Below are 24,643 nucleotides of genomic sequence, written 5' to 3'. Positions count from 1 at the left end.
CAACAGGGCTGGCTTGGCTCCTCATTCTATCACACAGCTAAAATGATTAGGGCTGGACAGGAACATTTGACTAAAATGTGTTTCCATTAGAAAATGTCAATTTGTTGAAACTGAAACATTTCACAGAAATATATCAGTTTTGACAAAACTTTTGCTGTGAAATGTTTCTAAGGTCCATAATAGAATTCCTGGTCAAAGCAAGAGAGAAGAGAGACCCCTGAATAGTCAATCGCTCAGTGGCTCTGAGACCAGGCAGAACAACTGGGGTCTCCCACATCCCCAGGGTATACCCTAACCCAGTGGCTCTCAATCTTTCCAGTCTGGAGTGTGATTTGTCTTGTGTACCCCAACTTTCACCTCAATGAAAAACTACATGCTTACAAAATCAGACATAAAAATACAAAATCGTCACAGCACACAGTTACTGACAAATTGCTTGTTTTCTCATTTTTACCATGTAATTATAAAATAAATCAATTGGAATATAAATATTGTATTTACATTTCAGTGTATAGTTTCTAGAGCAGTATAAACAAGTCATTGTCTGTATGAAATTTTAGTTTGCTGGTGCTTTTTATGTAGCCTGTTGTAAAACTAGGCAAATATCTTGATGAGTTGATGTACCCCCTGGGAGATCTCTGTGTTCCCCTAGGGCAGGGGTTGGCAACCTTTCACAAGTGGTGTGCCGAGTCTTCATTTATTCACTCTAATTCAGTGGTTCCCAAACTTTAACAACATGTGAACCCCTTTCACTAAAATGTCAAGTCTCGTGAACCCCCTCCTGAAAATGAATATTTCCAGGCGATTTTCTTCTTTACTTGAGTATAAATTATAAAAGTAGTGATCTTGGAAATATAAAATTTGTTTTTATGACATGCTTATTATACACTATTTATTATTAATTATTATTTATCATGACATTTTTAGTACATTGTGAACACGGCAACACTCTTCCAAGATCTCACTTTCATAGCTTGTATCACTTTGAATAAGCCTGTTACAAGACAAGGCTCCTATTTTTCATCAAGGAGTGTCAGATATGAAACAACATGAAGGTATTTAAGAAGCCAACTCAAAGCGTTCCTCCTACATAAGCATTCAGGTCTTGAGCAGTTCAGGCAAACAATGTACTTTAAAACAAAGCTTAAACTTATCATAATTTTTAAAACAATACTAGCTGCCTATTTAATTTTTAAAACAGCAAAAAATTTCCACCTCCCTTTCCATTTCTTATAAGGAGTCTTGAAGTTGAAATCTCCTCAGTGTAATAGATATGCTTGCTTTGATCTGCTTAGCTCTTGGAAGTCCAGGGGCTCCAGGCTGCTGGCCCCGTGCTGCCCGGGGTCCCTAGGAACAGCTCTGTCCACCATTAGGAAATTTTTTTCCCTGAGAACCCCCTGTAACATTTCACGAACCCCCAGTTTGGGAACCACTGCTCTAATTTAAGGTGTCGCGTGCCAGTAATACATTTAAATGTTTTTAGACGGTCTCTTTCTATAAGTCTATAATATATAACTAAACTATTGTTGTATGTAAAGTAAATAAGGTTTTTAAAATGTTTAAGAAGCTTCATTTAAAATTAAATTAAAATGCAGAGCTCCCCAAACCAGTGGTCAGGACCCAGGCAGTGTGAGTGCCACTGAAAATCAGCTCGCGTGCCGCCTTTGGCACACGTGCCATAAGTTGCCTACCCCTGCCCTAAGGGTACACATACCCACACTTGAGACCTGCTGCCCTAATCATAGGGCTGTTAGCGAGCTCCGGTGGGGCTCTTTTGTGTGTGAGGTTGTCTTACAAAAATTGTCAGAAGGTTTCTGTTTTCATGCCACATCAGAATGAAAAACAAATGTCAAAATCTCTAAACTTTTCACCAAACAGAAACGCTGTTTCGCTGCTAGCCCCAGACACGGGCCCTGTGCCCGGCCACGTGGTGCCACTCTCTGTGTCTGGCTCTGAAGAGGCTGCTCTGTAAGAGAGGGGGTCTGCCGGGGGGGTCCTCAGCCATGGCCCCCCCGCATAGCCAGCTGGGGGCCCGGCAGAACCCCTGGCCTACAGGTGTGCGGGCCACAAAGCCAGGGGGACACTTGAACAGCCCCTGAACTCTTCCCGTTGACTTATTCTCGTTGTTGGCCTTTTAAATTATGTTTTTCTGGCGTCTGGACCTTGGCTCTGTCAAGAAATTTGGATCTTGACCAAAAAGGATCGAACCCCCCCCCGCTGTGAGTGGGCAGCTCCCCCTTGGCCCCCTCCCCAGGCCCGACCCCCGAGAGCGCTGCCCCCCCCTGAGGGCAGCCCCAGCTCCGCCCCGCGCCGCGCCGCGCCACCGGGCTGGCCCCGCCTCCCGCAGGGGATCCCGGTCGGGCTCTTAAGGAGCCGGGGCGGGCGCGAGCCGGCTGAGAGCAGATCCGCTGGCGGAGAGCGCGGGCCGCGCGGTGTGCACAGGTAGGGCCGCGGGGTCGCTCCCCACGTGGCGGGCTCGGGACCGGCCTGAGGCCAGGGGGTGGGGGGGAGCGTGAGATGGGTTGGGCGGGCTGGAGACGGGGAGGCGGCAGGACGGGGGTGGGAAGGGGTTATAAGTACTGGGGTTGGGGGCAGGATGGGATGAGGGGGGTTATAGGGGCAGGATGGGATGGGGGGGGTCACAGGGATGGGGGGAGGGGAGCCTGATGGGGGGGTGAGTCACAGGAGACTTAGAGGGGCTGGGTGTGGGGATGGCTGTGGAAGCCTGATGTGGGGCTGGGGAGTGGGGGCTGTGGGTTTCTGGCTAGGTAAGAGCTCACTGGTGGGGCATCCATGCTCAGGCCGGCTGAGGGCCCCTATCTCGGATGCTTGCTTTCTGGGGCCTCAGTTTGCTCTGGTCCCAGGTCAGGGGGCACAGGAGCTCACAGGGCTTGTGGAGTGGGACATGGGGCCCTTAGCTGCTAAGGCATCAGTTGGAAGGGGATTTGGCTGGTGTGGGAGTGAGTTAATAGGAGGCTTTGTTGCCTCCAAAGGTATTGATTCCATTACAGCCCCATGCTGCGGGGACGGGCTGTGTCTGGGAGGAATGGGAGACAGCGGGAAGGTTGCCCTGATGCTTCCCATGCTGTACCTCTTTGCTACATATGGGCAAAACCGGAGGATTTCTATGTAAGGGCTATTAATCTAGTGCACTGTACTATCATCAAAATGTTTTAATATAGATGGCTTAATTGGCAGTGGATGACTCTCTTCTTAACTTTGGCACAGATGTGCTCACTGGAATGAAAAGCATAAAGTACAGTTTCAGCACTTGATACATGACAAAGTTTATAGGAGGCAAACCTCACTTTTCGGGTGCATTGCTGGTGTTCCTCTAGGAAAGAACTTGTGATTCCAAGCTGCAAAGCAATAATAGCTTCAAAATCACCAATCTGGCTCTTTTTAGAACAGGTTTTTGATCCCTGTAAGGGATGTGCTCTGGGTTGAGTCAAATAAAATTTCTCCATTTACTTTTGGAAAGGATTTGTCTAGTGCCTCTTCAGTTCTGTAACTGTCTGAGCCTTGGAGATACTGATATTTCCTGCTTAGACAGCATTCCGCTGAAATCCTATACACTGTGTTGCTTTCTTCAGTAATAAGTGTGGTCCAGCAGTTAATTCATAAAACAGAGTTCTGGGTTCTCCTCTTGGATCGACCACTGACTTGCTGTGGGACTGTAGGCAAGTTGCTTAACCTCTGTTTGCCTCATTTCCCCCCCCCATCAATTTGGGGATACTACTTGCCTATATCACAGAGGTACTAAGGCTTAATTTTCATAAAATCCTTTCAAATCCTCTGAAAACTACTACAGAAGTCAAATGACTTGTCACTTAAACAGGACCCTTGTTCTTTAGGTGCTAGCTTACCCCTGGAGGCCTGAACTCCTAATTCCATCTAGTAAGGATATCCATTTTTTTTAAAGGGGAAGAGAAACAGGAAAAAATGATACATCTGTGGAATCGTCTCTCCCTATGATAGAGCAGTGGATGTTTCGGCTCTTGATTTGTCTACTGTACCCAATTTGCTAATCCTGTTTCTCTCTTAAATTCATTTTTAAATCTGCTGGATATTTTTGGAGGCTCAGCGCACTTACATCCTGAGGCATTTAGCCCTGGTCTACACACAGCCCCGGGGTCGAACTAGGGTACGCGAATTCAGCTACGTGAATAACGTAGCTGAATTCGAACTACCCTAGTTCGAATGACTTACCCGTCCAGACACCGCGGAAGCGAACTCCGCGGCTCCAAGGTCGACTCCGCCAACTCCTCCTGCCGCGGTGGAGTACCGGAGTCGACCGCGGCGCTTCCGGAGTTCGAACTATCGCGTCTAGATCAGACGCGATAGTTCGAACTCCGAGAAGTCGAACTCGCCGCGTCGACCCGCGTGGTAAGTATAAACGTACCCTTAGTGTGTTATGTTTTGCTTGTCCCTGATTTCTTCCCTTCTTTCATACTAAGAAAATCTTTGAAACTTTTAAAAATACAAGGTTTCCTACCTTAATTTTTTTCTGCCATCCTAACTTAGGCCTAAACTTCGGTTGATATAGGTACAATGTTCAAGGGTGTGCACAATTCACACCACTGATTCTGTAGCTATGGAGACCTAACCACTGGTGTAGGTGCACCTACATCAATGGAAGTATGCTTCCACCAACCTAGTTACTGTTTTGGGGACTGGAAGGGAGAAGCCCTTATTATACAAATATCTGCAACAGCAAGAAAGGGGGATAGCTGGCTGGCCACTTCCTGTGAGCAGGAGAGAGAGAGAGAGTGTGTGTGCCCGTGTCCGACCCTGCGTGGTAGTCCTGGTACAGCCTTGGAGTCTATGGTGTGACGGATGTCAATGCTAAAACTTGCCTCACTCTACTACTGATATTGTGCTAGGATCACAAGCTTAGACTGGTTAAATTCATGATCTTTAGTGGTGGCTGTTGGTACATATCATAGTGGGGTCTCTGCTTGTTTCTCTCTGTACTTCCCCTTTCACTCCTACTGATGAGGTGCAGGACTAGTGTCCACCCATCCTTACTACAGTGACAGCCTTGAAACAGGACAAGTGAAGGGACTGCTTGAATGTGTATACTAGAGGGTTCTTAGGAAATGAAGGGAGCGAATGAAACATTTCTAAGAATTTCATTTAGAGGAAGTTAAAGGTGCTGTTGAACTTCTGCAGTTTTTATCAGTAATACCCTGAAATGCAGAGTACATCCTGCTTCTTGATCCCTTGCGTTTAACCATGTGCTTGTATCTGCTCTATTAATATAATACTGCAATATAAGGCAATTACTGTTTTGTTGTCTAGATGGCACAAGACCTTGTTCTGGAAGGGCACTTCAGCTGTTCATGTTCTTGTCAATCTGTGAGTTGTTGGGAGCAATGCTTGACACTGTCCTCTCATGACTGATGCAATCCAGGGACCAGCACTGCAGTCATAAGTAGTAAAATGTGGCATACTTTGCTTAGTGGCTAATGCTGTGTGCCTATCTGTAGGGAGAGTACAGGGACTCAACAGTGCACACATTGCCAATAGCCTCCTTGATTCCCTGTACCAAAAGAAGGAAAATATTGCTGGTTTACCTTTTCTGGGGAATTGCCTTGCTAGCTTAATTTAAACAATCTTACTGAAACTAACATATCACAGCAGCTTTTCTGCTTATGCGAGTCTCTGGTCTGAGAGCTCAATCCCTCCAAATAAAATTCCAACTGGAACCTAAACTGACCAGGCTTGTCAAGTGTGAGGCCTTTTAGTGAGTTGTATCTTAATATCTTGTATACAGAATGAATGGAGCCCTTTTAGTCTACTTGCTGTCACACCAGCAAAAAGTCACTGATGATTGTCCTAACAAATTGCACTCTGTACCTCATTATGTACTGACATGACCTGTGGAGTAGAGTAGAACTTTCTGTTATTACTGTACAGACATAGCATTTAACTGGTTCTTTGGACTCTCACATGCTTCCTGTGCTAAAATGTATGGCCTGATTTTATTTTTTAAATAGTTTCAGAGCTTCAGGATTTTGCTGAATGGCAGGTGCTCAGTAGTCCTGAAATCAGACCATTGTAGCCTAAATAAAGAGTTTGAACCAGATAAGTACTCACTAAGCAGATCTCAGTGTATGTTTTTAACACAACAGGATATCTGATGTGCATGTGCTATTGCATAGGCTGATTGGTAAGAATTTTTTTTATCCAAGCGAATATAGGCCTTCATTTTCTAAGTGTCCAGCCTGTGAGTCTTAAGTTTCTACATATAGTAAAAAGTAAAGAAAGTGGCTTAAAGCAGGGCTAGTCAACAGGCGGACTGTAGGCCAAATCTGGACCACCAGATGCTTTTGAATGGACCCTGAAATCTTTTTATTTACTTATTATCATTGGGGTTTTTTTCCCTCTGGAGTCTAGACCTTGACTATACTTTGACCAAAAAAATTTGGACCTTGACAAAAAATAATTGACAAACCATGCTTAAAGTGACGTTAACGCAAGTTTTAAAACTTCAGACTTTTGTTGGTTACGCTGTAAGAATTAGTCCATTTTTTGGGTATACTTTTAGCTTGGTAACAAAGTACCGGTACTTCAGAGTAATCTGTTTTTTTTATGACTGACAAATTTCAAGTGTTAGCTAAATGGACAAGACTGAATTGTAAAGATCAAGTCAGAGTTAACTGAATTGTCCTATAAAAATATTGAGCTTTACCATTCTGACCTAATTGCACTTGGGTTTTTTCTTTTAATGCCCTTGTGCCATTTTACAGCCTTGACACTGAAATTGCTAAAAAGTAATAAAAGCTTGCATGGGAGAAGAATACAAAGAGTGGAGACCTATCTGTTTGGTTGTTGACTAGTGTATGAACTGGCTGGCTGGCTTCCAATGGATTACAATAACTCAAAGAACTCCTAAGACATATAAGGCCTGCATTTTTAACAGTCAGAGTAATTAAGCAGTGGAGCAGTTTACCAACAGATTTACTGGTTTCTCCATCACTTACAGTCTTTAAAACGAGATTGGATAGCTCTCTGACAGACATGCTCTAGTTCAGCCACACATTGTTGGACTTGATATAAGGATTATTGGGTGGAATTCTGTGGCCTGTGTTCTGCTCCTCTGGTCTGACCTCCTGCACAGTGATTCACTTCTGGCCTTAATCTGCTGTAGATGGCAAACAGTTCATAAACTTGGAAAAATGTAGATGAGGAACCAGATCTAGGAGCCAAGCTTGAAGTGTAACTCTTTGTAAACTGTACAAGTTCTCTTTAGCTGTCCCATTTTTCAATTCATCTGTGTCTCCTAGGACACTCTTGCTGCTGCTGTATTTTTATTTGTATTGCAGTAGTGCTTATGTGTTGCAGTCATGGACCAGGACCCCATTGTGGGGCACTGTACAAACACAACAAAGGCTGTCCCTGCCCCGGAGAGTTTACAGTCTCAGTACAAGACAAGGGATAGCATGTGGATACAGACAGATAGGGAAGCCCAAGGAACTGCTAGTTCTCATTGCTGTATTAAATCAGTGTCGAGATGGTGTTTATGCAGCTTGTCCTTCCCTAGAGGCAGCAAATCTGCTGGATGACCCCATTCAAGTGTGGAGCTGTTCCACTGAGGTCCAATTGCTGTTTAAATGTTTCTACCATCCTTCTATGCCTTCTCAGGTTTGGTGTGACTGTTCATCTCCTGATGCCAGTTCTAGCTGTTAACTCTGAACACTGATCAAGGTACTTCACAGAAGATGGAAAATAGCTGTTTTTTTTATTTTTGATGATGAGATGCCTGAAATCTCATGAAAGTAAAACATGAATTTTACTTTAATTGCTGCCTCTATGTACCTGAACATGTCTTATATAAGTGTAAGAGTCGCCTGCTCATGCTTAATTACACCTTTTATAAACCAACGAATAAGGCAGTTCAAAGCAGAATGTCTGTCTGTATTTTGTACCTTGTTATTGTAAGACACATGGTATGTGAGGCTACCTACTGTCTGGGCATAGTGGGAAGATGGATGGAAGATATGCCAGTGCCTGTTTTGGTTCTGAATGCATGGTACATGTGATGGGGTGTCTGTAATTTAGATCTCTGACAGCATAAAAGAGGAGAATTCTATTTTGTTCTGTCTCATGCTTGAAAACTAAATAACTGGATAATGACTTAAAAATTAAATCTACAGACCAGTTGCATTGGGCAACTGCATTATATGCTCCCCTGTGCTGCCCTGGACATGACCTCGACCTGTCCTGGTCCCTTAGGTACTGGACTTGTTTTGCTTAGGCCTGGTGGATTCCTGATCCTGGTGGTGAAAGAAGCTTGCTTGCTTATGTCCCATCTTCTGAACTTTGATCTTAAATTTGTGCTGGCTTATCTGGCAGCTAAAGTGGAAAATACCTAGAAACATGTGCAGGACTAAAAACCTGCACAACTTAATGCCACATACTCTTATGTGTATTTTTGAAAAGCTGCATGTGGGCTAAGGAGAGATTCCACTGCAAGTTGAATCCAATTAAACATTGTGGCACTGGTTTTATTGTTGCATTTGCAGCTTTTATGACTTTTTTCTCCTCCTGTCATGAAACCAGTTTATATTGAGTAGTTTTACAAGAAAATGTGGGTCTCTTCCCACCATTGTCAGTGTGTCTCATTTATGAGAGGTACCATTTAGAAGCTGGCGGAGTACAATTATGTAATATTCAGAGATGTTGCGTGCAGGGTTATATTTAACACTTGGAGCTGCTTCTGATCAAACGTTCTCGCATAAGAGACTTTAAAACACTCCCTGATAGTCTAAAGCCTCATCTATGCTACAAGGTTGGGTGAATGGTAAGTCAGCTGGGGTCAACCTATTTGTGCATGTGTCTGCACTAAAATTTGTCTCCCGTTGGTGTAAGTGCCCCGTTACAGCCACACAGTAAAACCATCTCCCTGAGTGGCATGGAGCCACCTACTGAGCTCGAAATGGTGTGAGCGTCGATACTAACAATTTTCCAGCAGTTGCCCTACAATGCCCATTCTCTTACAGTGACCACACTGGTCACTACTGTGAGCTCCACTGCCCAGGGGACAGAGTCTGGAAGCCACCTCCATCCCCTTGAAATTGCCTGTGTATTTTTGAAAGGCCTTTTCCTGGCTGCCCAGCTCGGCAAGCACAGCTAGCGGTACTCCCTTGTTATGTGCAGCTGCCCAATTGACCATGCTGTCTCCGTGCACTAGACATGCTGCTGTCTGGAGTAGGCAGGGGGTGCTAGGTCTCCTTCCCACAGGCCCAGAAGAGGCTGACAAGCACAGCTATGGACCAGCCATAGAAATGTGGATATCTGAGATCAGCCCCAGTGCAGCATGGAAGTGAAGGAACTGCACTAGGCATACTATGAGGCCAGGAGCAAAACAATCTGCTTTTGATTATTTCTGCCCTGCAGAGGTCTGGCTTCATGCTTGTTAAATACAGTAATTAAACAGAAGGCTTCATATAGTTACTTTAGCAAGCTCTGCAGTGTGGACTGGAGACATTCCCCTAATAGTGATATGTGTATGTGTATATATAATTTTTTAGTGGCATGTGTTTAAATCTTGAAGATACTTAACACCTTTTGTCATGTGATTTGATTCCTGTTACTGGCTTGGACAGACTTTAAAGATCATTTAATAGGAAACTTTTTTTCTCTGCAGTTTAACCTTCTAGGGTCTCATGTGACATCTCTGCTATTAGCCCCTCACTTTTTTTTTCCTCTGCTACTTCACCTGCAATATCGTCTACAACCACTAAACTTTTCTATTCGGTGAGCCTGGGTAACCTCAGAGTATGGTCTAATCCACTCCAGTCCCAATTTAGTTAGAAGGCAAATTGGCAATAGGTGACTTCAGGAAAATGCTTGTTAACAGGAAGCATTTTGGCCAAGGAAGTGTTTCCTCTCAATCTTCTGGTTCTCTTAAAATTCTGTTGCAAACCTGCTCTTTTTTCACTCCTCATCAGAAGGTGAAATATTCAAGAACTAGGTAGCTAGAGCGAATGGGATCAACTCTTCACTTGTCTGGAATGAGAGATTGGCAGTTATGGTTCATGTTGATAGTGTTGGTTGTATTTGCTGAGTCACCAAACACTTGACACAGAAAGGGTGCTCATTAGCCATGTCATAGAGTCCTAGGTTTAGAAGGGACCACAGGGGTAATCCAGTCTAACCTACTCCCCTTTTTTTCCCCCCTTTTCCCTACCAGGAGGAGCTGAGTCCATCTCCCTGGTCTGTGAGAATCTTCTGAATCCGCATCACAAGGTGTGTGAGCCAAGGAGTGTTTCCACAGGCAGCAGATGTTCAAATATAAAAAAAGACTCATGTTTTTTGTGATCTGTCTGAGTCACTCCCTGTGCCTCTTACAGTCCCATCACAGGTGGGAATCTATGGCATTCATCTCTGACCCAGAGATTCACTCTCCTCTCACTAGGGCCTGGGGTAGAGTCTGCTCCCACGTTTGACTCATGAGTTCTAGCGTGTTTCCCTAGGACGTCCTTAAGAATTTTATTCCAAGCTTAAACATCCTGCCCTCAACTGTGATTGGAGAGATTTTGCTTTAGCCAACACCCATAGGCTGTTTTAGTAAGGGATGGTATAATGTAGGCAACAGATCAGTAAGGGAATCTGTGCCAATCTAACAGCTGGCACTGCATAAGGATGTGAGGGTGAGTGGGCAGCTCCAGTACTTTCATACAGTTTCGCTCCGATAAGAGTATCTCAGCTTCTGGAGGCTGCTTTTTTGGACTGCAGATAAGAACAGCTGCTATCTGGCCTGCTTTAGGAGTATTGGGTGCTGCCTTTGGGCATTTATCAGTCTATCACCCTGTGGTTTGTGGATTGGAGTGCGTCTCAAGAGATGCTGGCCATTCTTAATACGACTGCCGGCCTGGCTGGGGGTGTGTGTGTGTGTGTCATGGTACTGCCATTTACTTGTGGGACAAACTAAACTGATAGCATGAAACAATGAGCGTTGTCTGCAGCTCTTTCTGTCGGCTGATGTCCTTAAGTTCCCTGAATGCCTGTTGCTGACCTTATCTCATCCCTTGCACAAATACTGTGGCTGGGTAGGTCCTCAATTGCCCATTGTGTAGTGCAGAGCCCTCGTGAGTCTCATATCCCACGTGCGGCTGGGTTAAACCCCCAGCTAGGGGTACGGAGTGGACTTTTGTCCCCCAACCTAATTCTCTAAATCAGCTTAAAACCAGCAAAATTGGTGTCTTATTAGCTTGCAGTGAGCCCTAATTCAGCTCCTTCCTGCCCAGGCAAAGGCTGTTGCATTTGAAGTGATAAACCGCTCCCAACTGGAGGAAAGGCCTGTGACCCGCTCAGGAGCACACCGTCTTGTTGCAAACCAGTAAGGATATATGCTTTCTTAGGGTTCTTCCAGACTAAGCTAATGGCTGGGGGCAGAATTCCCACCTGAATTTGCACTGTGAAACACTACCCCTTGCTCTGTACTGGCTGGCGGATAGGCAGCTATGTAAACTGACCTTGTGATGCAGAAGTGATGTGGGGGCAAGTGCTTTGCATTCTGCTAGAATTGGGGGGGATGTTGTATAATGGATACATTGATTACCAAATCCGGTATTTAACAAGTTACCACAGAGTAGCACTTCCTGTAGCTCACTTATTTCTTGTCTGATCTCAGATGTCACTGTTTTGTAATGGTTGCTATTAGCAGTTACACAATCAGACTTCCCTGAGCAGACGGATAGTAACTCCATTATATTTCACAGCAGTAAGACTTGGCTTTGGTTCTTTAGTAGGCCTCCGTTTCCATTCTCATAGGAGATTCTCTAGCCCTGGGAATGAGTTTGGGTTGCTTTAAATAGGATATCTCCATTAATTTATTTATCTCCTAGAACTGGAAGGGACCTTGAAAGGTCATTGAATCCAGTCCCCTGCCTTCACTAGCAGGACCAAGTACTGATTTTGCCCCAAATCCCTAAGTGGCCCCCTCAAGGATTGAATTCACAACCCTAAGTTTAGCAGGCCAATGCTCAAACCACTCCCTTTGTAAGCCCTGTAACAGAGGAATACATCTGATTGGGTTCTAGCGTGTGGCCTGTAAATTAAGGTGAGAGAGCATTCTGACACTTGTAGTCTCTCTAGGCTACAAGATGAGGTGATTGTAACTGATTCCTTTTATTCAATATGGGGGAATGTGCTATGGGTGCAGGTTTTTCTTGTGTGGGGGGAAAGGGCAGGCTTGGGAGGAGCTGGCATGGTAGAGACTAGCTGTTTATGGATACAGGGAGGGAAACTATCAGATGGGACAGACAACCTCTCCTGCCCTCTCACTGGGGGAGGGCAGCAGAGTGTGTGTGGTGGGGAGGGAGCCTGGGCTGGATCTGGCAGAGGCTGGGTGCACGTGGCTCAAGTTGACATTCTGTGAGAAACTGAAGTGTGATTGAAAAGGAAGGGTAAGGTTTTCAGAAGTGCCCATGTTTCTAATCTGGACATGTTAGAGATGCCTGCTGGCTCCTTTGGAAGAACAGGGGTGCTTTTAAAATGCTGCTCGGGGAGCAGGCAAGAAGCAGATTAAACCAGTTGCATTTTCCATGTGCTCCTCTTCCAAAAGAGGGACTCTTCCTGTCCAGCTCCTGGTGCTGTTCTTAAGGAGCAATTAACACTACACTTTGCTTCTTAGTACAGGGGCAAGGCTCTGATTGGAAAGCAGAGCTAGGCTTGCTGAGATGGCCATGCCTCTGCTAATGCCCATATTTACTGGTGTATTGTACAGCTAACACCTGGCTCTGAAGCGCTAGATGCCATGTGGCTATTGCACAGATTAAGTTAAACTGGAGGCAGCTGGATTGGCTTCTGCAGTAGCAGGAAGAAGCAAAATATTTCCCAAATGCATGAGGACATAATCAGTGGGAAGATAGACAAACATAAATAAAGCCTGATAAAAGCTTCGTACTCAGGAATGTATTTTAGAACGCTGACCATGGCTTTGGTAACAGGTCAATGGCATGCCAGATCTTATGGCCCTGGGGGAAAAATGAACACCACATTTGGCTTTAGTAGGAATAGTAGGTAATCCTTGTTCTAGTGGCTGTGGCTTTTTTCTAGTTTCCTCTGAAGTGTAGACAGTCAGAATTGGGTTATACTTTGCAGTTAGTGCTACAGGAGCCAAGGGGAAACTTTCTAAAACAGCAACAGGAATAATTCCTGACTGCCAGCACCCTCTGACAACTTGAGCCAGTTGCTTCACCTCTCTGTCCCTTCCCTGTCTTGAGCTAGCCTGTGGGTTTAGATTATAATCACTTTGGGGCAGGGACTCTCTTGCTATGTGTTTAGACAGCACCCAGCACACTGAGGCCTTTCTGTTGGCTGGGACCTTCTTGTGCTACTGTACTACCAAAAAACCCCAAACACTTGTGTCCAAACAGTGTAAAGCATGTGAAATTGATGTGAATCTCTACCAGGGAATTCTAGGGAGGGAAATTCCCGTTGATGGGAGCTTTAGTGGAGAAAAAGGCCTGGCAGCTTCTAGCAAGGTGCTACTTTGTGTTAAGCCTTGCTCCAAGCAGTCTTGGCCTCTGTTTCTGAAATGGGGCTGAATGTGGTTTGTCTGAATATGAAGCAGATTGGTGCTCAGAACCAGTTCAGCTGCATACTTATTGTCAGTGACAGGTCACGGGTTAGTCAGACAGCTCAGAGCAGGATAGGGAGTCATGGTAGTAAATCCCTGTCTTGTCTACACTAGGGCTTGTGATGAACTCTGGGAACAAAGTTTTGGGTCCTGCCCACTTGAGGCTCTTTGTTTTGTTTGCAAGTCAGAATGGTGGAAGGCTAGCCCCTCCCCTGCAGCTACACCGCCGTGTGGGCAGTGCTCTGGGTGGTGGGGTTGTGCGCTCCTGCAGAGCAGCACGGCAGCGTGCATTGGATAAGGGGCAGAGGGTAGTCAAGAGATGGGGAAGGAGGGGGTTGGATAAACGTGGGAGTCCCGGGGGGCCTGTTGGGGGCAGGGGTGTGGATAGGGGGCAGGGGATGGGGAACAGGGGGCGTTGGATAAGTGTGAGGTCCCAGGGGGGTGTATCAGGGGGTGGGGGGTGTGGATGAGGGTCTGGGGTGGCGGTCACTGGGTGGGGAATGGGACGGTTAGATAGGGAGTGGGGTGGGAGGTCTTGGGAGGGGGCAGGGGTGTTAGGGATCAGGGGACAGGGAGTGGGAGGGGGTTGGATAAGGGTGGGGGGGTCCTGGGAGGGGGCAGTCAGGGGACAAGGAGCAGGGGGGTTTGGATGGGATGGGAGTTCTGAGGGGGGGCAGTCGGAGGAGCAGATAGGGGGTGGGGGCCAGGCTATTTGGGGAGGCACAGCCTTCCCTACCTGACCCTTCATCCAGTTTTGCAACCCCATTGTGGCCCTCAAGACAAAAGGTTTGCCCACCCTTGCTCTATGGTGATGGCTTCTAATAGTTCAGCAGATGGGGAAGATGAGAGATGCCTGCTTGCAGGATTCTGTATAATCTTATACAGGAAAATTAACAACAACAAACACCCGCCCTGAGCACTCCCTCCTGGTCCTACCTGTGAGAAGGCTACTACTGTGACCTTCATAAAGGGGCATTGTAAGGAGATTTTGCAAAGGGCTTGCTGCAGAAATATTTCATTGCATTTTGCAGTGGTTTCTAAATGAGAGCTTCTGTTTTTGGCTGTGGAATTCTGCCAAGCTGGGCTTTTCAGTATACTGTAATTTACCGCGTGGTAGCAATACACATCCTGGATATTCTGCTTTTATACCTCTAAATAAAACAAAAGGGGTGACTATAGCAGTCGAAGGACCTGGTGCTAGCTACATGAGGGGACTAGATTCCTGCTTGCTTCCAGAGTCCGCAGCCCTGCATGCCAAAAAGGAATTCAGTCTGGCTTATACCAGTATTTGCTACAGGGGAAGGTGGAGTGCAGGGAGGAGAGGTTGCCTGAGGCTAGTCATTCCTGGGATTTGTAAAAGAGTTTACAACAAATACATAGATTCGACACTTGCAGTCGTTACTTGGTCTCATCAGCTGTAATTACTTCAAATGTGGCTACTTTAATGCCTAAACAGAGCAAACTGTAGCTGACTGCTTTGCAGCTGTGAATTTGAGTTCTAAACACGTCTGACACGTAGCAGCTCTTCCCAAACGGAACTGGAAGTGTCATAACTATTACTCGGGTTTGGGGGAAATGTTTCATGTTGAATCAACTCCTAGTTTTAGGTGTGTTTTCCTTTGGCTGAAATTTCTTCCATATGAGGGTAGGAAAGAAAATAGGAAAGATAAAACCTGAAACACAGTTGAGAGAAACCTTTAAAACTGGTCTTCTCAGGGGCTTTTAACGCTTGAGGGGAAAGGTTGTAGCATGCAGAATTGGTAATGTAAATCAGCCCTAATGGTCTTGTCTGGCTCTGTTCTCTAATTTTGCTTGGTGATTTCAGATCTAGTGGAACTCCTACCTCAGTCTAGTGTTAGCAGTGAATGCAATTTGTAATTCTTTTTGCTTAGATTTAAATTGGGGGGGGGGGGGGAGTGGAGAAGAAATAACCTACCGACAAGATCTGTTGCTCATCAAATGTTGCAACTTTAGTCTGTGCTGTGAAGGGGAGAGGGTTTCTGGGGAAGGGCAAACAAATGAATCCAAGTCTGAGTAAGATCAGTCAGCTTAGTAATTTTCCAGACTGGGTGAAAGATTGATCTCTCAGTAGCCTCATTCTCAAACGTTGCACTGGACTAGTCAGAGTCTTGGTATAACAGCAGCTGAAAGGGGAGTTCAGTGAACCTTATGAACGCTCAGTATGACTCTGAAAATAAGAGATGGTTAGAAACTAGTCCATGCAATCTCTGCTGGAAAGTGACATTGTTTAAAAAAAAAATCATACATTTGTTTAGATGCTACTGAAAGTTAAATTTTACAGAAAAAGGTAACAATCCTTATGGACTATCTGCTTTTGGTATTGAGTGTGAAAATGGCCCAAAATGTTGTGATTTTTATGTGGTTGGGACGTTTGTGGTTTACCCTGCACAGGGCCTTCTCTAACGCTCCGGTTGTAAGCGTGTCTTGTCAGCCACGTGCGTGTTCAGTCTGAATAGCACTTGTGTCTGTTGCTAGCCAGTGTGTAGCATCTCATTTTGCTGGAGAAGCAGGCTGCAAATCTGTAAATCCTGAGCTCTTTCCTGAATGTTTGTGTGCTTTAATCTGCATTAAAGCCCCAATTTATGTGACTTTCCCTCTCTATTGAGTGAGCTCAATGGAAGCTGCAGTCACCTGACATACAATGAGAAGAAACACTCCTTTTGGGCTTGGGAGCATAGTTCAACTAATGGGGTTTATTTAGGGGGAATACCTTGTAAATGATTCTTTTGTCAGAACTACAACGTGACTTGGTTCTGCTCGTGACGGTCATGTGGGGTTGGCCAAAAAGCTGTCCAAATATGTTTCTAGCAAAAAAAGAAACGAGTGGTGGCTGTGTCAAACCGACTAAACAAGTCTTAAAGGTTTAATTAAAACAGTCTCCAATGCTTTGTTTCCTCTTGCTGCTGCTGTATGCTGGTTCAAGGCACAAATGCCTGAAAATGAACTAGTATTAGGTGACTTCTGAAAACCTTACCTCCAGTTTTGATCCAGATTACGCTTCCCGTGAGATCACCATTCATGGTACTTGGCGTGATAAGCAGAAGTTTTCTTGATCTTCAGGAGTCCTGGCTAGTGTCCCCAAGGCACCTCTCAGCTGGGGTGAGTAGACCCAAGGTCCCTTGTAATCTACAGGTGGATGGAGCTAAATTCTGCAACTGGGTTGTATGCTTCAGGCTGCAAATTCTGCATCGGCTTCATTTAGATTAAATAAAGGTTTTTTAATTGATCAGGTATGAAAATGAACAATATGTTCTGTATAGTAGACTAAATTTCACCTAAAGATAGAAGAGACCATGTTGCATTGTCCCTGCACTTGCAGTTCTTAATATGCATCATATTGACGTTGTAGGAGCTGCTGGAGGTTTTGGCCACTGTGGGAAAGGAAGTTGAGACTTTTGGCACTCTGGTGGGTATCAAGGCAGTCTAAGACAGTGGAATAAGCACACTAGCTGGATGCTCATACTAACTGAGCGCAGGCCCAGACTGCAGGGGGAAGTCTGTCTAAGCTACACAATTTGGGTTACGTTGGTAGCGCAACTCAAGTTGATGTAGCTTAGATCTACTTACTGCAGGGTTCACATTATGCTGTGTTGACGGGAGACACTTTTCCATTGACTCTCCTTATTCTCATTCTTGTGGAATACTGGAGTTGACAGGAGAGCGATCTTCATTCGATTTAGTGGGTCTTCACTAGACCTGCTAAATCAACCCCCAGTGGATTGATCACGGCAGCCTCAATCCACCCATAAGTGGAGAAAAGCCCATAGTCATATGTGAATTAATCTTCACAGTTACCATTGAATGAATGCATTGCTACAAATAGGGCCGTTTACCCCTCTTGGAGCCATTGTTTCAGGCTGCCCACAGGTTTAGGAAGACAATGCTATGTCTGTTTACATCCAGTCAGCCTTGAAAAATATCTCTGTAACCACAGACTAGAAAGTCTTTCCATCTTTTCATTTAACATATAGATTGTGGAGCACAACTGCTCAGCAAGGGGTAGAGTCTGTGCCAAATTCTGCAGTAGCAGAATGCCTGGAACCCTCTCCTCACAAAGTTAATACAAGGTGCAGTTTGCCAGAGTAGGATTAATCTCTATGTGCTATCCTGCCAAGGCATGCTTATGGGGTCCTGGAAGAGCTTCCCAGGCCTGAGATGCCTTCTTTGCAGAGCATTCAGTTATCACTCATATAGTTGTTCTGTGTTTTGGGTTTGCAGTAGCACAGGTGCAGTGACTGCTGACACACATGGGCCAACTGACAATTTACAGTTGAACCCTGTTATGTCGCCGGCCTAGGGGTTTGCCAAAAATAGTCCAGATAACCGATGATCGAGATAAACCCCTATCCACCCCCCCCACCCCTGAACTCCCCTGCCCTCTCTCCAACACCCCCTCCCTGCCCCCTTACCGCGGTGCCTGCACGTGGCTGGATCCGGCGAAGCGGGACGGGGAAGCGGGGCCGGGTGGCCGTGGACGGGGACCCGGAGCCGGGCAGCCAAAGAAGCGGGACCCGGTAAGCGGGCCGGGCGGCAGGCGAAGCGGGACCGGGTAAGCGGGGCGGGCGGCAGGCGAAGCGGGGACCGGGGAAGCGGAGCCGGGCGGACGGGCGGGCGGCGAAACGGGGACTGGGTATGCGGGGCCGGGCGGACGGCGAAACGGGGACTGGGTATGCGGGGCCGGGCGGGCGGCGAAGCGGGGACCGGCGAAGCGGGGGCCGGGCGGGCGGCGAAGCGGGGGCCGGGCGGGCGGCGTTGCGGGGACCGGCGTAGCGGGGACCGGGCGGGCGGCGAAGCGGGGGCCGGGCGGGCGGCGACGCGGGGGCCGGGGCGGGCGGCGAAGCGGGGACCGGCGAAGCGGGGACCGGGGCGGGCGGCGAAGCGGGGACCGGCGAAGCGGGGCCGGGCGGGCGGCGAAGCGGGGGCCGGGCGGGCGGGCGGCGAAGCGGGGACCGGCGAAGCGGGCGGGGCCGGGCGGACGGGTGGGCGTGGGCGGCGAAGCGGGGACCGGCGAAGCGGAGCCGGGCGGGGGGGGCGGCAGGCGAAGCGGGGACCAGGTATGCGGGGACGGGCGGGGACGGGCAGGGACCGGGTATGCAGGGCCGGGCGGGCGGGCGGCGAAGCGGGGACCGGCGAAGCGGGGGCCGGGCGGGCGGGGACGGGCGGGGACTGGGTATGCGGGCCGGGCGGCGGGCGGGGACGGGCAGGGACCGGGTATGCGGGGGCGGGCGGCGAAGCGGAGCCGGGCGGGCGGCAGGCGAAGCGGGGACGGGCTGGCGGGGACGGGCAGGGACCGGGTATGCGGGGACGGACGGGCAGGGACCGGGCGGACGGGCGGGCGGCGAAGCGGGGACCAGGTATGCGGGGCCGGGCGGGGCCGGGCAGGGACCGGGTATGCGGGGCCGGGCGGCTGGGGACACGGTGGGTCGGGGACGCGGGGAGCCGGGCGGCTGGGGACACGGTGGGTCGGGGACGCGGGGAGCCGGGCGGCTGGGGACGCGGGGAGCGGGCGGCTGGGGAACTGCGCGGCTGGAGAGCCGGGGAGCGGGCGGCTGGGGACACGGTGGGTCGGGGACGCGGGGAGCCGGGCTTGAGATATTAGGGTTCGGGGAATCGACATAAGGGATGAGAAACCCATAAGACAAAGAGGGAGTTTGGCGCTTCCACTTGTAAAACGTCGACTTAATAGGGTTGGCAAGTTAACCGAGGTCGAGATAAATGGGTTCGACTGTATCTGTTTTGTTTTTAAAGGATGCTTCTATTTCCTGCTCAAAGATGTGCATGCCTCTGAATTTCCTCCATGGTGACTTTCAAGAGCCTGTCTTCCTGTGGGGTGGGGAGATAAGTGCTCACAAGATTACACTGTAAATCCCTAGCAGGTCCCATGTGCATGTAGGAATGTAGCAACGCTGATATTTGAAGGGGTGGGCTGGTTAGTTTGTGGTTCCTGTCTGGGGTGCTCTAATTGTCTTGCTCTGTATCCTGGGTCTGAAGGCATTGGGTGCTGTTCCGAACTGTCAGTATAACTGGAGCTCAGCACGTCAATAGCTTTATAGCATGTACCCAAAAAAAGGCACTGGCAAAGGTATAAACAAACAGCATTTCCCCTCAGCGCATCTGCGCCTTTCAAGTTCTTCCATCCTCTCCCTGCATTGTTGCTGTCAGCACAAATATTCAGCTCTCTCTCAAATTGTGCGTGATCTTTGTTTCAGCTGCTGCTTGTGGTGAGAGGCATTCAGTCAAAACAAGGCCATCATATGAAATGGCGATGTCCATCCAGCAGCATGGAGCTCTACCTTCCGCATGACATCCTCCCTGCAGTCTGTTACTTGTGAGCAGCTCTTCCTCCTTTAGCAAAACTTGCCATGACAAAAGACCAAGGGAAAAACTTTAGGGATCTTCAGTCTAGGGACACAAAAATGTGTCCAATACTAATTTCCTTTGACTTTCTTGGGCTCATAATGGAAACTATCTTACAACTACACATTGTAGGGTTGTTATGGCTCCACAATGAAGTCACACGTCAGTTCAGTTTGAGATAACAATTAAGGCTGGTATGGGTGTAATTTTACTCAGTATGGCCAAACCATGACTCTGGCCCCAAAATATCATGAGACTATTTTTTAGAAAAAAAAATACATTCTACCCTCTATTTGTCTGCTGGTTTCTGAGCCTTTGGCATGAATTTGTTTCATGCATTTGAGCTTTTCTCTGCAACCAGGATGACTAGAAACTTACTACTTTAAAAATGAAAGTTTATATACTCTTGTAACTACATGGTTCTAGGAGCTGGGGCTTTACCAAAACCAACGAATAGCATGAGATTTGTGATTAAAATCCTGAGCACAGAAAGCACCGCTTTCCACCCCAGGGCGTTCACTCCCTCCTGCCCAATAGAGAGGGTGATGGAGTAGCAGAATTGTATTTAAGAAGTGAGCCAGAGAAGAGAGACTGGGAAGGATGAACCAAATGCCTAGAAACTGCCAAAGACTAACTGGAAAATCTTGCAGGAAATCCTTGGTTGTTTTAGCCTGTTATTTGAAGGGGTGTTTTAGCCTGTGAAATTAGACTTTAAAGCACCCTGAATTATATGTAATGGGATGGCCTGATAGTGAACCTGCAACATGAGCTGCATCAAAGCAGACAAGAATTCAAACCCTCTGAATTTTGTGGAGAGCGTGTAGGCACCTATTGAAACGTTCCATTGTTATCTGTCATTGCTAAGTTTAGCTGCATTTAGTGACCTTCAGAGGTTGCTTTGCGCACAAGCAGAATAGAAACATTGACATGGTACCTGGCTGAAGGAGAGATGTTTGTTTCTTCTCTGAGGGGCACATTTCAATAATCTGATGATATATTTCCTGTCTCTTCCCACTTCCACCCATCATCCCTCCCCTTTTGATAGCATTAAAATCCAACTCTCTTTGGATATAAGAGGAGAGTCCAGGACTAACTTCTACAGCAATCTCCTTAGGAAAGGCTCTAGGGGTTGTTGATAAATTGTAGAGTCAGTTGCTTGACTGGTTATTTGTATATATTTCATAACAATATAACACCACCAAGTACAATGTCAGTCGGGTTTATTAATGTGGTACAGGAAGAAGGTTCTATATGATACCAGTTTCCAAAGAGCAAGTCCTGTGCCATGATGGTGTTCACCTTACGCAGAAAGTGTGCTCTCCAAAGTTACTTCTCTAAAGCCATCCTTGTATACCCTACTTGTTTACCAGTAAAAGGAACTGCATACGTCATTTGAGACTGGATTGAATTAATCAACGACCTATCTTGTTTGGTTCTGGTACCGTGGTGTACCCCCTTTATCTTTTGTTCTAAACCCATGCATTTCAGGTCATGATGCTCCCTTATTTTTGTTTTGAACACATGTCGTGGTACTAAGGGGCATGAAGGCACCTCTTAGATTTGCATGGGTAACTCCTTTCCTGTTGCTATGAAGACATCTGTCAGGAAAACTCAGTATCAGATCTACTCAAGTCAAGACTTACTTTAAGTAATGCAAAGTGTTATGGGATACTTAACATAAGTGTATAGGATTATAACAAAAGTACAGGGCAATGTGAGCTATATAACTGCTATACTAATTCTTCAAATGCTTAGAACATATATTGCAGGTAGTACTATCAGCATAATATGTGTGTTCTAGCCAGCATATATTAGTCAGCAGTGTGCACTTAACTTCCTATAGAAAACAAAACCAACTTCCCAAATTATTTCACACTCCGGTCACTTTCTAATTTGCCCTGACCACTACTCTAACACTGTCCTCCTCTGTGGTAAGATTGGCGCCTCCCAAGGCTAGTAGTCTGCATTTCCTGTGCTGCCCTACTTCTGCAGTAATATATCTGGTCTTTTCCCCCCACTGTGATAGATAGTGAACTTATAATGGCTATGTGAATGTTAAAGCTTAGAAGAGGAAATGGATACTAACCAGATTGGAGGCCCAAAAAAGACTGAATTTGCAAAAATCCACATATGGTCTTTTAAAAAATAAATGACCGTGCATGATTGTGTTTTTACAGCACTGTTCCTTGCCAAATGCCCTGGCTCTACCATAACTGCATGGGCAACCCCTGCACTTTCCAGAAGCAAGACTTTCAGTGCTCCCAATAACTCAGCACTGCTGCCCAACCCTACAATAAACCTGTGTGACTGATCTGTAGTTGGCAAGGAAGCTGCCTTCCATTTTCAGCTTTCAAAGACTTATCTATGCTTTTAATTCACTGCTTATAAATATCTTATGGCAAAGCCCTTTTGAGTGACTGTCTTGAGAGACCTTTCAGGAGCCTGAGTTTCTGAATGTGCTGGGCACCCACCCTCTAAAAATCTGCTCTGTTCAAGGTGTCAGGTTGAGAATCTAAAAAGCAAGGCACCTGGAATCTTTAGTCATTCTTGAAAATATTTGCCTTTTATTATTTTAAATGGGTGGTGGTCTTGATTCTTGTTGAATCCCTCAGGTAACCTCCTTGTCCCCATTCTAACTCCCTTAAACAACTTCTGGGTTTCACATGAGTGTTGCATCTAATTCTGATCCATCACTGATGGGGAGTCCTTCTGTGTGTTGGAGGAAGCCAAGAAGGGTGACAGTTGGACAGCTCCAGGGACCTGCTTCCTCCTAAGGACTCTAGAGTAAAATGCTGTTGTATTCTTTACTAAGTGCTGACATCTGTGTTCTCTGCAGATCTTCGAAACCCAGCGTAATCACCACCAACTTCACTCAAGATGCCGCCAGCAATTGGAGGCCCTCAGGGATACACCCCACCAGAAGGAGGATGGGGATGGGCTGTGGTCGTCGGAGCCTTCATCTCCATTGGCTTCTCCTATGCATTTCCCAAATCAATTACTGTGTTTTTCAAAGAGATTGAAGCCATCTTCGATGCATCGAGCAGCAAAGTCTCCTGGATCTCCTCCATCATGCTGGCTGTTATGTACGCAGGAGGTAAGCAAGCAGACTAGAGACAACAGGGAGGTGATTGTTAGTTCTGTGTCTGATTTAATGGACTCTTATTGTATTGCCTTTCTTCAAAACACTAATAGGAACTGACTTTGTTTCCCATTTGGGTGAAATTTTCTAAACGGGTTTGTTTGGAGAAGTTTATACTAAACTTTATTTAATGCCCAAAGTGTGAAAATGAGGTTAATCTGTCCTGCTCCTCTGCAAAGCTATAAGTAAAATCTTTCCAAGGAATTAGGACTTGCATCATTCTGCACTTACAGCTACATTCTAATGAGGGCAACATTTTGTCTGCTTCTAACATCTACCGGAAGACCAGCGTATGATGCTACGGTGAATGCAGGAGTCCCTACAGAAAGTTGTCGTAGATGAAAGAAATTGCAGCTTGCAGAGCTGATTCTAAACACAGCAAATCAATAGAAGTACACACTGTGGTGTGTCCAAAGGTAAAGTGATAGATGTAGGAACAAAGAATGCAGACAAGGATTTTGGGGGTCATGGTGGATAATAGCAGAACATCAGTTCCCAGGGCGCCACTGTGGCCGAAAGAGCTAATGTGATCCTGGGATGTATAAATGGGAATCTTGAGTACAAGTAGGGAGGTTCTTTTACCTCTTTATTTGGCACTGGTGTGACCCCTACAGGAATAGTCTGTCCAGTTCTCATGTTCACCGTACAAGAAGGATTGTAGATGTGCGGACTCACCCCTGCGGTGCCTCCTACAGGTCTCTCAGGGAATTAGCTCTTTTTCCAGCCAGGAGCGCCCTCTGCAGGCCAGTGATCCGCCTGTCCTCTTGGTCCCCGTGTCCCTCCCTGGACACTGGTGCCCTTTTAACTGGGATGCTGCCCCCAGGCAGTATCCCACCAATCTGGGTCTCCCCTCCCTGGGGAACCCCCAACCCACTACCCCCACTTTGCCTCAGTTTTGGCTACTGCCCAGTCTCCATCTAGCCCCCATTCACTGGGGCAGACTGCAGTATCGGCCACTCATCCTAGGCAAAGGGGTTTGGACCTGCTGCCTTTGCCTACCCCTTGGGCTGCCCCCTGCAACTCCCAGTACTTGGCCTTATGCTAGGCCGCAGCTCCCCAGTGCCTCTGCCTTTCCCCAGCCCTGCTCCACTCAGGTACCCTGTGTCTAGCTCCCTGCAGCCAGGCCCTTCTCCCTCTACAAACAGAGTGTTTGCTCCTGGCTTCCCTGGCCTTTTTAGACAGGCCAGCTGTGGCCTGATTAGGGTGTGGCCCAGTGCGGCTGCTTCCCCAATCAGCCCAGCTTTTAGAGCTGCAGCTTTCAAGCCCTCCCAGGCCACTTTTTAAACCCCTCAGGGCAGGAGCGGGTAACTAACATCCTGGAAACCCAATAGATACAAGGATATTTGTTAACTGAACAGGGTTCAGAGAAGGGGCATGAGAATGATTAAAAGATTGGAAAACCTGCCTTATGGTGATAAAATCGATTGAGCTCCTAGAATCTAACTTAACAAAGGGTTAAGGATGGACTTGCTCAGTCTGTAAGTACCTACGTGAGGAACAGAGATTTGATAATGGTCTCTTCAGTCTAGCAGACA

At 47.0% G+C, this 24,643-nt stretch overlaps 1 protein-coding gene across 6 annotated transcripts in view; it reads left to right on the top strand.

Moving 5' to 3' along the window:
• Positions 1 to 2,369: 2,369 nt before the first annotated feature.
• SLC16A1 (solute carrier family 16 member 1) overlaps positions 2,370 to 24,643 on the top strand; it is a 34,323-nt gene continuing 12,049 nt past the window's right edge. Inside the window, exons 1-3 of one of the 6 annotated variants that reach the window (XM_045014775.1) lie at positions 2,399 to 2,442; positions 10,199 to 10,254; positions 22,806 to 23,063. In XM_045014775.1, coding sequence (XP_044870710.1) covers positions 22,847 to 23,063 — 217 coding nt within the window. In that variant the 5' untranslated portion in view covers positions 2,399 to 2,442; positions 10,199 to 10,254; positions 22,806 to 22,846. Of the gene's footprint in view, positions 2,443 to 7,641; positions 7,711 to 10,198; positions 10,255 to 15,179; positions 15,199 to 16,545; positions 16,712 to 19,918; positions 19,941 to 22,805; positions 23,064 to 24,643 lie in introns of those variants that run through there. The other 5 variants (XM_045014776.1, XM_045014778.1, XM_045014781.1 and 2 more) reach the window with 5 other exon arrangements.

The sequence above is a fragment of the Mauremys mutica genome, chromosome 4 (assembly GCF_020497125.1).
Source record: "Mauremys mutica isolate MM-2020 ecotype Southern chromosome 4, ASM2049712v1, whole genome shotgun sequence".
NCBI lineage: Eukaryota > Metazoa > Chordata > Testudines > Geoemydidae > Mauremys > Mauremys mutica.
Note: the sequence above shows the minus strand (reverse complement) of the source record. Positions and strands in the feature narration are given on the sequence as shown.